Raw genomic sequence first — 17062 nt, forward strand, 5'->3', positions numbered from 1 at the left:
CAAAAAGTATAGATAACAGAGGTTATTGAAGATTAGGCAAGAAAATCTACAAGGAGTCATACTTTCTAGCTCTAATAGAAAAAAAGTTTCTCCATTTTTATAGCAGAGTTTTCAATACTAAGTGAAAGAGAAAGATCTGCACGATCAAACTTCTTGAATATTGTTTAATCTATGTTCAAAACATCTATTTTTTTTTAATCAGGAAAGTTTTTAGTTATTAAAAAATATCCAATGTATTTTAGGCACTAGCTAAAAGTTTAGCAGTCATACTAAAAGCCATACTGCATGTTTAAAAAGGCTAACTTACCCATCTTCTGTCTTTTCCGTATGGACAGAAAGTTCTGACCACCACCTCTTAATCACAGCCTGAAGCCAATTTAAACCAACAATTACATATCTAGGGGAAAAGAAATCACTATGGTAAGACTTTATTCTGAAAACTGCTTAAACATTGGCAAAATATTCTTTAAAACAGTTGCAAACTACTAAGAAATCTTTCAAATCAAATTCCATTTTTTCAATAAATGGAAAAAACAACCAGAATAATTCTTCCTAATAATTAGTAGTGGGTTTCAATTTCGTTCGCTACCGGTTTGCTCGTGGTTGTGTGCTTCTGCGCATGTGCAGAGATGTCCGGGCAGGTAGGCGGAGCTTCCCGCCGCCACTACTGGTTCGCCCAATCTGGTAGCAACCCACCACTGCTAATAATGTATTAATTTTTTTTTTTTCCTTAGAAGGCAAAATGTCTGAATTATATGGGTTTAACTCAACCAAGCTATTACTGAGAAACATTTTTTCCAGGTCATTCTGTTCAGCAACACTACTTTTGGTTTTCCCAAAATCTTTTTTATTTGAACAGGCTTAAGCAACTGAACTGACATTGATTGCTTGTTTTTAAATATATAAATAGTAGAAGACACATCTTTAGCATCAGTAAATCAGGCTGAGGAAGACTAAGTGCAAATATAAAATAGTTGCAGAACAGATGGCTTTTTAGCATCCCGTACTTTAACCCATCCTGATTGGGATTTTGGAATGTATAGCTCAGCAACATTGGAAAGGCCATATATTTGCCCTGCCATGTTAGGACAATGAGACCAATAACTGTTGATCCCACCCTTGACAATGCAAGTCTATGAATTTATCAGAAATAACAAACTATGAACGGTAAGGATTAACTTTTATTTTTATTCTCTAAATAATCACAAAGGAAATATTTTTAAAAAACACTTACTCTTCAAATTTGCTTTTAAGAATTAATTTTACTAATGGTAGAAGGTCTACACAGCAACCAACAGAAATATAAGGTTTTTCTTCCTGTAAACTGAAACAAGGCGTTATTAGTATGTATAAATATACACTTTTGGATTCCATTAACCCCTTCCTCTAGATTTTTCTTTTACCTGCTGGTAAGGACAGGGAGGCAATCTACAACTACTCCCAGATCTTGTATCCTAGAAACATCATGAAAATACCCCATTAGTCACTGCTTTGTGCAATTCTTCAATACATTTCAGAAGACAGTATCAATATTTTTAAGGGCAGTATATTAGAAATGGCTGGATTTTATTACATTAATTTACACAGGATAAACAAAGTCTGTGCATATTAGGCCTATGAAGAATTCCCACAGGTTTTTAAATTATGATCTCACATTCCATTATTATCCCATTATTGTTATGGTTTGTCACATAGCCAGTTTAGACTGAACATTTTTATCCACTTTCCCAAGGACCTGGGTATGTAGATGTTCTTGTTTGATGGTGTTAAATATATCATTGCAGAATATAAACTGATCCAAGTAAAACTCTGCTTTGCAATTGACTGATTGTTATTTTGTCAGTGCCAGTGGTGTTCAAGTGATGCACCAGTTTGTTATTATCCGTTGTACAGTTGGATAGATGTTTAGACTGGATTTGGCATTTAAGTCCACTGTTACTATTACAGCATATAAAACATAATTAATTGTGTTGTGGATATTCCTGCAGGGAACGCCCAAACAGTTCCATCCAGGCTTTTTTTTTGTAAAAAGAATCCTACCTATAACCTCCCCCCACACCCAGACACACACAATGTGACTTCAGTTCAGCTAACGGCAGTCTTCTTAAAACTTTACCTCACTAAATAGGCTACAAGTTCACTTATACTTCTCCTCTTCCAAAAGGTTAAAGCTACATTCAGCCGGAGATTTCTACTGAACAGAACTTGGGCCATTGTATCATGATCTTCAGAAACCTAGAAACAGTGTAAGAACAGTGCAAGTGTTATGAGCCAAGAACTATGATTTTATGAATTTTCTATCAGCTGAGTCTATTAAAGATATCTATATGCAGCTCACCTTGTTGTTGAACTTTACCTACAGAAGCTTGAATTTATAAAACAATTATTTTTATAGATAGTATTTTGTGAAACTTGTCTTAAGTCCATGTTTGATGCATTACTCTACAAATAATACAAGGAGTTGTTGCCAGACATTGCTCTAATTTGCATGTTCCTCTATAGTATGAAGGAACAAAAAAATAAAATAAAAAGGTTGTTGCATTAGCCTACTGGAATAATAATAATTTATATAGCCAGCACATTCTGTCTGCCTTCTGAAAGAAAGACAGAATGTAGCCACAGCATGACGGCCTTCTTTCCAGCAGTGGTAATAGTTATAGAAAAGGAATGGAATGGAAAAAAGCATTTACATTAGATTTTCAATTACATACTTGTTCTATTCACACTGAACTGTTTCCTGTATGTTATGGAAAATATTATTTTCCAGTAATTTGTACAGTTATAATTTTTGTATGATGCTTTAATCTTGGTGTATTCTGAGTAGTAAAACAGAAGAAATCAAACATAATAATAAATAAATCAGTAGTTGACCACAATCATATTAAAGACCAAAAGGTAGTTGAAATAATTGTTTTTGAATGAGCCGTTAAGCACCTCTGCAGAAGATAGTTCTGAACATGGTTATCACTGAGAAAATCTTCATGCCCAGCCAAATCTCTTTACTTTGGAGGATTGGGATTTTCAAAAGTACCTTTCTAGATATCCAGACTGGATAGATAGAATCCTGTTTGATGTGTTAATCCTGATATATCCCATTGCTACACTACATGGGGCTTTATAGCCAATGAAAAACATGCTGAATTGGGCCAGAAAACATACTGTACTGGCAACCAATGTGTGGCCAAAGCAGAAATAATTCTGCTGTGGAGTGTTCTCAGAGTTAACAGTCTAGTTCAGGGCTGTCAAACTTGCAGCCCATGCCCGGTTTAGTGAAGGGGGGGAAAAGTCGTGATATGTCACATGATGCTGCATGTTTGACATTCCTGGCCTACTTGCTGTATTCTACACCAGCTAAAGCTGGTGAAGTTGACTTCAAAGGCATCTCCACATAATGCACATTGAAGAACTCAGATTATGCTGTGATAAGGGACTATGTTACTATCATTGACGGCTTATAAATCAATTTAGGGTGTACCAGGCAACACCGCCTCCAGCAGTAATTCCACTTTCTACTGCAAGAGCTGAGGGTCCAAGAGAAGTTCCAAGATATAGATCATCTCCTTTAGGAAAACGTGATTCTGTCAAGAACAGCTATTGGGGTTAATGTTTCCAGATAACTTAGATGTTAATGTACAAATAGCAACACAGTCTCAGTAGAATATAGTATGAGCTTGCTTTTCCCTATCCATTCCAAGACAGCCTCTAGATCTTGCAATGTTGAGTTACTATATTAAATAATGTTGGTATTAATAAAATGGATTATATCGAGTTCTATAATTATATTGGATTACATTTACTCACTGGTACATCTTCCCCCTACAATTCTCATAATCCCTAATCCAAAGCAGATATGGGTGATAGGTTTATAGCAAAGAATATGGGTGATAGGTTTATAGCAAAGAATAATCAAACCCCAACATGCACAGAAAAACAGAGGAAGGTAAACAGGGTTCCAGTGTCTTACATTCTGATTCATAAATTTTTAAAAAGATAAAACGTTTGATTTACCTCTGAAAAAAATCCACTGTATTTTGATGATGGACTCTCTGTTTGAGATCGGCCAGCATCACTGGAGTTCAGTAAGAAAGTACGACCATTAGGAGGCAATTTGGCTGGCAGGTTACCTGCACAGGCTAGTTCATTTTCCTTATTTGCCATGTCACGGCCTCTAACTTTAGGGAGCTGTTTCTTTCTGAAACAAGGCTTTGGAGAATAATAGTGAGCCTTTCTTCTACAATATACTACTTTGAACAGAGGATGAGGGCTGGTTAGAGTTTGTCCAACTGTTGTTCTGCAAGAACAAGAAAGTTCATTTAAAATCTGAATATAAAACATTCAAGCAGAGTATAAAGTCACATGCAATCTTAGAATCTTTTGTGCCATCTTGCATTTACTAAGAGAATACTATTAGACATGTAAGTTTGCTTCAAATCTGGTGTGGGAAACACTATTTGAAGCATTACCCCCTAAAAACGACTATGCTTATATCTCTCCCTCAGGACATAAAAAGTTGAGGAAAAATAATAGGTACAGCAATAAAAATATCCTATTCACCATCTCCTCCCTGTAAACATTTGCACAATTTCCAATGAAGATTGGCATCCTTTTTGACCAATTGCTGTATATAGCTCAGCAGTCACAAACAATGGCCCCTGGAATTGGAACAGTATAAGCAGTTTTGGTTGGTTAATTATTTTTCCTTATAGTCAACCACCAAATAGCTATAGGTGTGGAAATTAAATTCCTTATAGACCAATTTACATGATCAGGAGACTTCCTTCAGTGTGACAAATCAGTTTTATCAGATGCCTCTGACATTAAGACAATGCTATTTTTATCCTAATTAGAGATGAGCACCAAGAAATGGAATGGGACCAAAAAACTATTTCAGGTCATGCCAAAGATGCTAACAGCATTTAGTTCTAAGGAACCTGGACAAAAATGCCTTCTTTCAATAGTTTCAATAGATTATTTAAATCAGAAGGATTTCTAAATATACTAGTCTTTTCTCACAATCAATCAACCAAGGTAGCTCTTACCTGCGTGTGCAAGAAGCCAAATTATTTGCAGATTTCTTATCCTAGAAATAAACATAAAAAATGTTACAAAGAACAACACACACTAATAGTAATGCCTTATTTCACTCATATTTTTAAAATGCATTTTCACTTAGCTTTGATACTATTTGGAGAAAATCAAGTTAGTTTTGGCTTCAGAAAAGTAAAGTTACCAATGGCAACCCTAACTATTTAACTGAAGTACAAGATATTATGACATCTATGAGGCAGAAGAGATTATGACATCAGAAGTATGAGAAAACTTTGTCCTAAATCAGGAGTATAATGTCATTTTTGACATATGGAAAAAATCATTATATAACAATTAAGAATTTATTGCATTCTATACCAATGGCTTAAAAATACAGCATGTGGCTTACTTCAGAATATCAATTTAGCTAGTATTTATTGTGAAACTAGATCATTGAATAAATGGATGCTTTAATATTTAATATTCTGATCTGTAATTTAGTCTTTTCACAAAATAGCTTAGGATACTACTAAAAGGCCTTTTATCAATATAAGCAACATTTTGTTTGCCACCTTTATGTTCACAAGTTAAAAACATTCCAATTTAATTTACAATCTATGTGGTATTAGCAAAATTGCATTTTAACTTCTTCATTTTACAACACTACTGCTGAACATTCAGAATCTATAATATAATCTATAATATGGGTTGCTGTAGTATAAACTCTTTCCATTTCTGGACTTTGGGGTTCTATTACTTCACATATTTGGATTCATTTTTTTAACATTTCAGGATATAAGCTATTAATCAAAGAAATCTCTAGCATTATTATAGTACAATAAATTATTGGGGTGGATGGAATGTGCAAAGGAAGCTTTTTAGAAACTTTGTTAAAGATAACCATTGATGTATTAATGATTAACATTTGTAGCTTGGGGCAATTAAGAACCTCAGATAATCTTTAACAGAAAGTGCTGGCATTCAAGCCTATTTGTCCCCAAAATATTTCTAAATTCTACTACCATTTTCTGTTTCTTTTTCTATATTTCCATTTTTTTCCTAGCTTACTTTACAGTTCTGTAATTCAGAAACTTCAATTGTAGAGTCATCTTATCCTTTTTATAATCTATAATTATTAATGAGCATGACTCTGCTGAGATCTCTTGCTACTAACAGAAAGCAATTCTTTTTCCTATGTATATATTCCTCCTCTTCTATGTATTATCTATCTATCATCTATCTATCTATCTATCTATCTATCTATCTATCTATCTATCTATCTATCTCTTCTATATATTCTTCCCCTTCTGCCCTCTGAACAATCTTGATTGGAAAAGTCCAGAGCAGCAAGGTTTTGGGGAAAACTGTTTCCTCTTTTTAATGGAAACTTGCACTAAATTAAAACTTCTTTTGCTTGTTGCTGGGCAACCCAAGGTCCAAACATATAAAAAGCATATCTACAGATACCTCTGGAAAACCCAGTTTTCATCCATTAGCTACTGAACAATTTTTCATTTCATGGAACTGCTGACAGTCCTGGAATTGTGGCGATATATGTGGGGTTATATATGTGATAAATAAGTAAATAAATTAATGTCAATTTGTGAAGCTTCCCTGACCTGCTCCCGAGTTGCCATAGGCAGGGGAATTGGAAATCGCACCTCACAGCTACCCCAAGGAATTTACTCCTCAGTCATAACAAGATGCATTTTGGCTGAGCAAGTCAAGGCCATCACCGTGGATACCAGCAATGCTGGAGGGAGTGACGTCTACAACCCGCGAAATTACCTCGTTGGGGAATGTGACCAGGTGACACACTTTGGGGGGAGGGGGAAAGTCAGGCGTGAAGACGGTGAAGTCAGCGTTGGCTTCACCTAGCTAATGTTGACATGGTGCTCCTAATAAAAGACTGGATTTTTATTGCCAGATGGCTTGAGATTCTTAATTACGTTAGGCACTGGTCGGAACCCTGACAATTATCCAAATGCAATAAATACTGGAAACTAACCTTTCTGTAAATGGAACAAATCACAAGTAATCAATAAAATCCTTGTGAATTTATGGCAGCACTTACTTGATTTTGCACTATGGTGTATATACACAGATATAGATATACAGATAAGCTGAGAATACTACATCCCGAAATGCACCTCTAAAATTGTTTCAGCTTAGCCACGGATGGGTTTATCCACGAGTGACTATGGTACCACTTTTTTGAAGAACCTGTATTATACTTCCAGGCAGGGTGGATAAAAATCAATGATTTTTTTAAAAAATCAATTTTTTTTAATTTAAATTGGATTTTTTTTATTTAATTTAATAAAAAATTTGGGGTAAAAATCTATGGTAAGATAGTTTTCTATTTAAGATACATAAATAATTTAGTTTATTCAGCATGAAATGGAGCTTAGTTATGTAGCATAAGGCTGTATATTCTGCAACACTGGGACTATCGGTGAGTCAACAGTGGGTCAAAGGAGTAGCAGAGATGACAGTTGCTCTTTAAAAATTATGATTTAAATCGAGTTGATTTAAATCAAGCCTTTTTATTAGTGATTTAAATCATGATTTAAATTGTGATTTAAATCAACTTGATTTAAATCAAATCCACCCTGCTTCCAGGTAAGCCGGCTCTCAAATTTTTAACCCGAATACCATGAAAACTTTGCCACCCACAGGTAAGCCAGTTATAAAAATTAAACATGATAAAATTTCAAGGGTCAGCTTATTCATGGGAAGCACATTTTTCACAGTATTTTGGTTAATAATTAGAGGGTCATCTTATCTGTTAATGGGCTGTTCCACAAGTATATCTAGTAGTTGCATCCACAGAAAAATGTCAAATGAGTTTATGTATGATTCTAAGGCAAAAGACTTTACTATAGTTTAATGAACAGGTAAAACTGTTTTATCCGGAAGGGAAAATTTCCACTTACCCTAAAATAGACTCTAGTCCAAATCTCAAAGTGAACATGAAGATTACTCTGATGCCTTTTAGAGAAGACTACCGACATATGCTTCATTTTCTCAGAGATAATAAAATATTTCACAAAACATTTGCAATATAGATATATGAAAAATTCTCTTTAAAGCTGAGTTCTAATGACTTAATGGACACAATAGTCTACTCTTCTTGATGTGGTTTATCAATGTTTTCTTTCAGGATAGTTTTCTTCCTTGTCTAATCTAAATCCCCAGAATTCTCCAGTACTTAGTTCAAGTAACTAAGCAGCACCAACTATCCACTACTATATCCAAGTCAAATCAATTCACTTGCTATCTAATAAGTTTAATGGCCCTTTATAAACGGCAGCTCTCTCACAATATACATTTACTGAATAGTAAAATGACATATATTAGTTTTTAAAACTAGTATTCAAATACACAAGTGAGATTTAGACATATAATATATGAAAAGCTTACCTCCTTCATATTCTCATTAAGGGAATGAGAGCTCCTTTTCTTAGGGAGATGAATAGGACGACCCTCAATACATAACAGGTTCCGTTTTCTAACATTTTGAGCTTCAGATGCCATAATCTCCACAATTCCTAATTTGGGAGACAGAATTAATTTACAATCTTAATATTAGCTATCATATTTAGACTCATAATGGTTGCAGTCTCCCAGGATCACATGATCACCTTTTGCAACCTTCTGACAAGTCAACAGGGAAGCCAGATTCATTTAACAACAGTGTTACTAATTTAACTGTAGTGATTCACTTAACAACTGTGGCAAGAAAGGTCGTAAAATGTGGCAAATTAACAAATCCCTTGCTTGGCAACAGAAATGTTGGGCTCAATTGCGGTGGTAAGTGAAGGACTACCTGTACTACAAATGCTCAATGATCCTCTCTCAAAAGAGAAAGCTGGAACCTGGGAAATACAAGTGCTGATGCAGAAAATGTACTTTTAAGTACCATTCATTAATACAATATTAAGAATACAATTACGTTTGGATTCAGCACACGTCTAAACTTTCTTAGCAATGTTTAACATATTCCAATAATATTGCTTATAATAGTGAACAAATCTGTCTAAAAAGCGTGAAGTGAAACTTCTGTAAATGTTGGATTATGAAAACAAGTTTGTTCTCAGCTGCAATATTGTAAAAATATTCCCAGAGTTCTTCTCAGCTTTAAATTCAAGTTCTACCAGATTTTATCTTGAAGGGAAAAAATACCACTTTAATTTCACATTTAGGGTAATACAGAGAAAGGATATGGTAGAATCTATATTACAATACGGTCTAAACCTGAATGTTAAAATAGAACTGAATATCCTTGAAATACTAAAATTATAGTTAAACTATGTGTTTTTCCTAATTGTACATAATATTGTAACCAGATCATACTGTAGGTTGTACTGTGCACTGTAATTATTCTCTAGATATAAAAAAATTTAAACCCTAAAAGCTATTTCTTAAATGTTATTGTAAACTCCAGCCCTGTTTACCTTAATGTTCATAATATGTATTTGTTGGTTATTTTTCAACTAGCAAAGTAGCCAAAGAGAGCCACTTACAGACAAGGTAGAAGCTTCTGTGTATTGAGCATCAATAAGGAACCAATGATGATGAACCTTTTGCTCACCGTGGCAAAAATTCAGAAAATGCCTTAATTTTACTTTGCTGGCTTGTCACTCCCTCATAAAAAATTATTGCATATTTGTTTATTTAAAAAAATATAGTCCAATCATGAGGTGCTCTGTATTATATAAACAAATATTAAATGGTTACGAACATGAAATACAAGTAAAAGAAGCTCATTTTCAGAGCTGTGCTTTTGAGAAAGTTGTTGTCAAATGTTGGTATGACATGTCACCTTTGTTTGACACACATATCATAGGTTTGCTATTGATGAACTAAGCCAGGGGTGTCTAACCCCCAGTTGACACAGATCTGAGGCATGCCAGAAACCAGGCCGCGCAAACAAGCAGAGCCCCATCTGTGAGATGCTGGCAGCCCACGAAACCACACCCCCTCTGGTCCATGGAAAAGACCCAGTCCCTGGTGCCCAAAATGTTGGGGGCCGCTGAGCTAGGAAAACGAACACCGTTAGGAATATTTCTAGTGATAGGACAATAATGAAATAAAGCTGCAAGCACTCCTGCCTGCCTCCTCTGCCTCTCCTATTCCAAACTTCCCCATTCCCTTCTGCTGTTTGCTGCTCTCCCATTTGCATATATGAAATTAAACCAGCCCCAGGCTACGGCACATCATGTTTCTACTGCAGCAATAGCCTTTTAATCCCATCACAGCCAAAACAATGAGAAAGCCCTCACCTATCATCATAAAGGTTCATCTAGGGTGCAGCCTTAAAGAGTTATGCATCTACTGAAACATGGTTCTTCTCCTCAGCATTGTATTCCTTTCTTCAACCAATAAGCTCCACAACTGTTCACTAAATATTTTTCAGGCAGGAGGTAGACATGTACTGTAAGTCCTGCACATAGCAAAGGACAGGCCAAGATGGCTTAAAAGAATCCTTTCTAGGCTCTGATGATGAGCAGCACAAATAGCTTGGTGAACTCTGATTCTGAAACCCCTACATGTCCTAAAGCACTAACGTGGGATTGACAGCATTCCTAGCTTCAAAATACAGCCCCAAATTTTCCCTTACTCTGTTTCTCTGAATTGTATTAATTATTATTCATTGTGGCAGCTTAGTAGTGACTTTTGAAATATTTTTCCCTTTACAGTTGAGGTCTGAAACTTCTGGCATCTGCACTATTTAAATTGGAGTCCACTCTCACTCTTCATCTGTGTTAGAAAAATAGCCACCAACTGCGCTCCTGATATGGTTTATCAGCCCCAAACATCCCACCAGAAAATAGGGGGGAGAGAGATAAGTCTACTCCAGTGGGTCGCTGCGAGACATCATCTCTGTTACTTAAAGGCATTAGACCAGCAGTATAGGGTGTATTCGAGAATTATACTATCATTGTTAGAAAGCCAAAAAGTTAAAAACAGGTTTCCAAATAGTCTTGTCTTCCTTTTCTCATCCCCTATTTTTTGCAAAGCAATACTGTATTTAAAACTACAAGTCTGAAAAACAGGGTAGACATGTTTTACATAGAAATCAAACATGTTGTAACACTGGAGGCCATCTGCTTTATTTAAGCTGAGGAGATCAAGTAATCAACTTAGAAGTTAAATCCATGATTTGGCTTTCATAGCACTATCATATTTGAAATACCTGAAGTGATTTGATTTTTTTTACCTCATTATTTTTACATGTTCAAATCTGACTTAACTACCATAATTAAAGAACAAATGATAAAAAGGTATCCTAGTATTACATCAATAGGAATAGAGTCAACTATGGTGTGTTCCCCAATCTGGGACAATCTAGTTGTGTTAGGCTTCAATTTCTATAATCTCTCAGAGAAGATAACTGGATGATACCAGGTAAGGGAAGATTGGTTTACCTGTAGCATATGGAATGGCTGATGCGCTTTAAGGACAGAAAAGCCTATATCAATAATTCCTTTAAAACCTATATTACCAAGCAATAATATGTACATATCCCCCATGATTAAATATCACTAAAGCTTGCCTTACTGTCCCAAATCACAAACGGGTAGATAGCTTGTTCTGCTATACTGTACTCATTTGCTGCATATGGTCTCTTCCACAGTACATGCAACTACTCCTAGTCATTAATTAAGACTTGTCTAGTCAATCTACTTAACTGTGTTAAAACTATCAGTTATTACACGAGTAATCTACCAGATTTAGAGCCTATGTTCGCGTTTGAACATATGAACAGATTTGCAGCCTATGCTCACATTGAATTACTTTTCTGGAATGGATTTTTGAAACCATTTATTTCTGGAATTGCAGTTTTGCAATCTACTAAGTTGTTTCAGGATGGCACTTTAGCAATCTCACTTTCTCATACAACAGAATAACTAGCAGAATAGCTAGGTAAAGTCATTATTTTACAATTATTTAACAGTCATTAGTTGGAATTATCTGCAAATTTCATTATTAGATGTACCCCATTTTCAGAGTCAACATGATTAGCATTTTATGTAAAGTCATCAACATTATAAAGAACAAGTTGTGGACCTTTTTTAAACTATGATTTTGATAATTGTGATTTAATATGAATTATGGATTCAAGATAGAAGGAAAGCAATAAGGAAGGAAAATCCCACACAGATCTTTTTCTCCTAGGCCAAAGCTATATAAAACAACTATCACTTGATCAGAACACTTTAACACAATACTGCCAAAATTTTATTTTATTATATTTAATAGGCCTTATAGGCTTTTCCAGTCTTCACTTGAATCACATTAGAACTTAAAAAAAGATAATGATTTCTTCAATTTAGAAGTTCCCTTGATTTATTACTTTACTTTAGTAAATTTTTTTTTGCTTGCCATAAAACAAGCAATGTGGAGTCTCTGGTGCTCTCTGAGCATGGTTCTTGCTTACAGACATTTCATTACCCAACTAAGTAACATCATTAGTTCAAGTGAGTGTCAAGTTTGCTCCCTATTTATATACACTAGTTTGCCTTACAGTGTTAATGGGGACGTGGTTTTCTCCTTGGTCATTTATTGATTAGGGTATTTTCTGCTAGATTGTTTTCCTGGTAAACAATTATTTGGGTGTTGGCTAGTAGACCGGATATGTTCTGATTGTTTTGGTTCCTTCTTAGCTTTATACTGATATTGGAGACACGGTGGCACAGTGGTTAGACTGCAGTATTGCAGGCTAACTCTGCCCACAGCCAGGAGTTCAATCCTGATTGGCTCAAGCTTCACTCAGTCTTCCAACCTTCCGAAGTCAATAAAATGAGGGCCCAGATTGTTGGGGCAATATGCTGATATTTGTACACTGCTCAGAGTGTGCTATAAAGCACTATGGAGTGATATATAAGTCTAAGTGCTATTGCTGTTGCTAAGTGCTATATTGTCTTTTTTGAATGGTATCTAAATAATGGTTTATTTCTGTGCCGATTGATGGCTGGTTTGTCTGAATGCTAACTTTCAGAAATTCCCTTGTTTTTGGATTTAGATTGGTGTGCTAGGGCAAAAGCAGCATTTTATTCTTTAAAATTATACTATAGATAGTCCTCAACAGCACCATTCATTCAACAATGGTCTGGAATTATGATGGTCTGGAATTATGACAGACTCTGATAGGGCGTCCAGCTGTCACATGCCTCAGGTTGGGGAAGGCCCTGGGAGGTCCAGTGCAGGTCATGCACAAGTATCTCTCCACTCAGAGGCTGACAATACTGCTTAAGGACCACAATCAGGAGTGCTGGGATTTCAGTAATTCAGCAAAATATTCAAGTAGGCAGTAATGTGACTTTTTTTTTTTTTTAATTTATATGCTGCCCTTCTCTGGAGACTCAGGGCGGCTTACAATGCGTTAGGCAATAGCCTTCATACTTTTGTATATTTTATACAAAGTCAGCTTATTGCCCCCACAAACTGGGTCCTCATTTCACCTACCTTAGAAAAGATGGGAGGCTGAGTCAACCTTGAGCCTTGGAGAGATTCGAACCAGCAGTAATTGCAGGCAGCTGTGTTAATAACAGGGTGCTTAGTCCACTGTACTATCAAGGCTCTTTGATAGATTTTGCTTAACAATCACTTCACTCAACAACCTAGATTCCAGTCCCAATTGTGCCTATAAATTGAGGAGTACCTGTGTCCCACCACAGCTCTATGGTACACAAAATCTGTCACTTTGTGAGGTTTTTTTTTACTCCCTCACTTTCCTATTAAGTCAGGTGACCTCTTCCGAACCAAAAGTGGGTTTTTTTTGGAAATGCTAGGAGGTAGAGACATGCACTCTCCTCAAAACATTAGCCAGTCTTTGTCACAGCTATTCCTCTTCCATTTTTTGATGCGTACGAGATCCTTTCATAACTGTGGCCTTCTTTCCCCTTCTTTCCCCCATCAATTCTCTAACAAATTTCTCTATAGGCTTTCAATGAGGTAGGGGAAAGCAAATCGGAAATTAATTTGGAAAAGAAGAGGGTATATTTCCATTTTCCCATGCTACAAAAATTAGTTACTTGTAATTTGGTATAGTGGTTAAGACATCAGGCTAGAAACCAGGAGACCATGAGTTCCAATCTTGCCTTACATACAAAGGTAGCTGGTTGACTCTGGGCCAGTCACTCTCCGTCAGCACTAGAAAGAAGGTAATGTCAAAACTTCCGAAAATATTATCAAGAAAACTGCAGGGAATAGTCTAGATCAGGGCTGTCAAACTCGTGGTCCATGGTCCAGATGCATCACGCGCTGGCCACGCCCATGCCCGGTTTAGCGAAGGGGAAAAAAGTCACGATACGTCATGCGATGCCGCAAGTTTGATAACCCTGGTCTAGGCAGTCACCAGGAGTAATATATCTGTTATATATATGCATATGCATATGCATATGCATATATTATATATATCTATATCTATATCTATATCTATATCTATATCTATATATATCTTTTTTCCTTTTTCGTAGGCTTTTATGTGCATATTCTTTCTAGCCAGGTTTTACCTACGTAAACTTAGTTGTTCTACAGCCCTAGGTTCTGTGAAATCTCATTCACAAGTTTCTGGGCCTTTTTTCTGCTGACAAACTGCAACTCTGTGTTGCTCTCCCAGAGAACGGCCCAGAAACTTGTGAATGAGATTTCACAGAACCTAGGGCTGTAGAACAACTAAGTTTACGTAGGTAAAACCTGTCTAGAAAGAATATGCATATGTATGTATGTATGTATGTATGTATGTATGTATGTATGTATACACACACACACACACAGTAATTTATTAAATTTATGTCACCCATTCCCAGCAGAAAATTAATAGCCAGTTCTCCCTCCCTTCTAGGGCAATTTCCACTTTGTTGCCTTTCAATGTCGTTCTTTATTTCACATATTTTTAATTTTGGAGATGCCCACAGGAATGACTCACCCAATTCATGATGCAGGCCCCTTTTGGCAAGAGACATGCTGAGGAAGGGAGCAAAGATGGGGCAGAGGGTAGGGAAATCAATCACTTTCCCATTAACAAGTAGTACGCTCACACTGAGTAAAATCAATCAGCCATAATTCATAACAAATGCAATAGCGGGATAGGGCTTGCCAACAGGGACAGCACATTTTATGCCAGCATTGTTTTGTGTCAACTCAAAGATTGGTACAGAATGCTTTAAGAAAAAAGCCAGATATTTTGTGAGAGCCACTTGGGGAATTACTATTAGTTAGTGTGACAGTTACAATAAGGTATGAATTATTAATGTTTCCACATGAAATATATAAAGATTAAAGGTATCAATTATTATTAGATTAAATCAGGAACCTATGAGGGTAAATTCCCTCCCAATACTAGCTAATCTTACCCAATTTATCTTTGTTTCTAATACAGCAAGTGTATTGCAAACTTCATTAAGATCGATTTTTACTCTGTACTCCACAAGTCAAGTGACTGTGAATGTTGTATACAATGCAAACAGTTTTGATTTTAGAATCTGAAATTTGTTCCTTCTTTCCACTAAGGTTGGGACAGCTCCTTGTACTATACAATATCCAATTTGCATGTCTAGAGACTCTGACTCCATCTAGGAATGCTAGTGTAGACTTTGCTCAAAGATAAGGCAACCCTCTTTTTTTTTTTAGTTTTAATCATTTGAACTGCAGATGAGTTCAAATGATAGCTATTATAAACTTTAGTTCAGTGAAATTTGGATTATTTTCTCATGGCCTACAGAGTTTTTTTTTTAAAGTTAACAATTAGAATGCAAATCCTCAACAGTGTATCAAAAGAATTATCATTACAGGCATGCTTGTAATAGTGAAGATACTTACCAGCAACTTTTATCAATATAACACAAACCTTTATGCTTTTTTTACCTTAATGGTGTATGTTTCACACTCAGTAAAAATAGAGCACATCTATTCATCTCTTATAATGAAACAGAATTTTCAGTTAATAAAATATTCTATCCATGTTTATCCAGAAATCCACTGTGTTATTTTTAGGAAAGAGTGACAGGAGTGCATAGATGATAAAAAGTCCCACTAAATTCAAAGGATCTCATTCTCAGATAAGTACAAACAGTACTGCAACATATCTAAGGGGTATTACTATTCTCAATTCCCGCATAATACTTCACTGGGTCTTTTCAAAACAAAACCCTGTTTTGTTTGGCAGAGCTTGGCTGATGTGAAAAATCAAAGCAGAATCTGAATTGGTTAGTATTAAGATGAGAAACTATCAGAATACCAGGGCTATAAGCTAGACTGCAGGGATTTTTTAAAAAAAATCATGCAAGAAGATGCTAATAATTGAGCCTGAGTCACACAAAGTGATAAGCTACTATGACTCAAATCTTTGAGATGATAGAAAGCAAACTAAAAACTATATAATAAAGTAAATAATCAAATACAAAAGAGGAGTCTATATTGTATGAATCAGTCAATATCTTTGTATATACAAAATATTGTGTGGGGAGAGGGGAAGCACAGCTAAGAAAAATATAATATAGTGTATGCTACCTTGAGCTTCGAAAATGAAGGAAAAATTATAACATGGCAAACACCCTGGGATAAGCAAGCGGTACCTAGATGATACACACAAATATTAAATGTCATTCTCTGGATCTACATGTAGAATTAGCTAATACCAAAACACTATCTTCTAAAGAGACAGTGCTGTCCAGTCAACATAATTAAAGTGATGTGGTATAAGTTCAAGCCTTGCTGTAAAGTGGCTTAAAGGATTACATTCTATATATCTATTGCCAGCCTCTAAGATGTGAAGCAGAATAATTAAGGGAAAATATTTTATTTGTAGAAAATCTATACATCATCATTTGCCCCTTAAGGACATCCACATAAGCAATATTGCTTTAAAAAAGCAGTGAGCAGCCCACCTGAAAACAAGAATTTGCCTAAAAAGCAACTAAATAATCAGCCTCTATTATGAGAAAACTCCTCTTATGGAGCTTTTCAGAGAGGTGATCTTATTTTATGGTACTTCAGTAACAGTTCCAGTTGATCTATTGGTTCA

The 17062-nt window shown here is 35.6% G+C and overlaps 1 protein-coding gene across 4 annotated transcripts in view; it reads right to left on the reverse strand.

Moving 5' to 3' along the window:
• The window catches only part of KATNBL1 (katanin regulatory subunit B1 like 1), a 32956-nt gene that overhangs the window by 5195 nt on the left and 10699 nt on the right, over window positions 1-17062 (reverse strand). For all 4 annotated transcript variants that reach the window (XM_060687460.2, XM_087875502.1, XM_034417909.3 and 1 more), the window contains exons 2-8: window positions 8452-8579; window positions 5040-5080; window positions 4009-4291; window positions 2117-2235; window positions 1404-1454; window positions 1235-1324; window positions 308-397 (exon numbers count right to left, since the gene is read on the reverse strand). In XM_060687460.2, coding sequence (XP_060543443.1) covers window positions 308-397; window positions 1235-1324; window positions 1404-1454; window positions 2117-2235; window positions 4009-4291; window positions 5040-5080; window positions 8452-8565 — 788 coding nt within the window. In that variant the 5' untranslated portion in view covers window positions 8566-8579. The remainder of the gene's footprint in view (window positions 1-307; window positions 398-1234; window positions 1325-1403; window positions 1455-2116; window positions 2236-4008; window positions 4292-5039; window positions 5081-8451; window positions 8580-17062) is intronic.

Source organism: Pantherophis guttatus, chromosome 1, assembly GCF_059756535.1.
Source record: "Pantherophis guttatus breed Tessera chromosome 1, ASM5975653v1, whole genome shotgun sequence".
In the NCBI taxonomy this organism is placed as follows: domain Eukaryota; kingdom Metazoa; phylum Chordata; class Lepidosauria; order Squamata; family Colubridae; genus Pantherophis; species Pantherophis guttatus.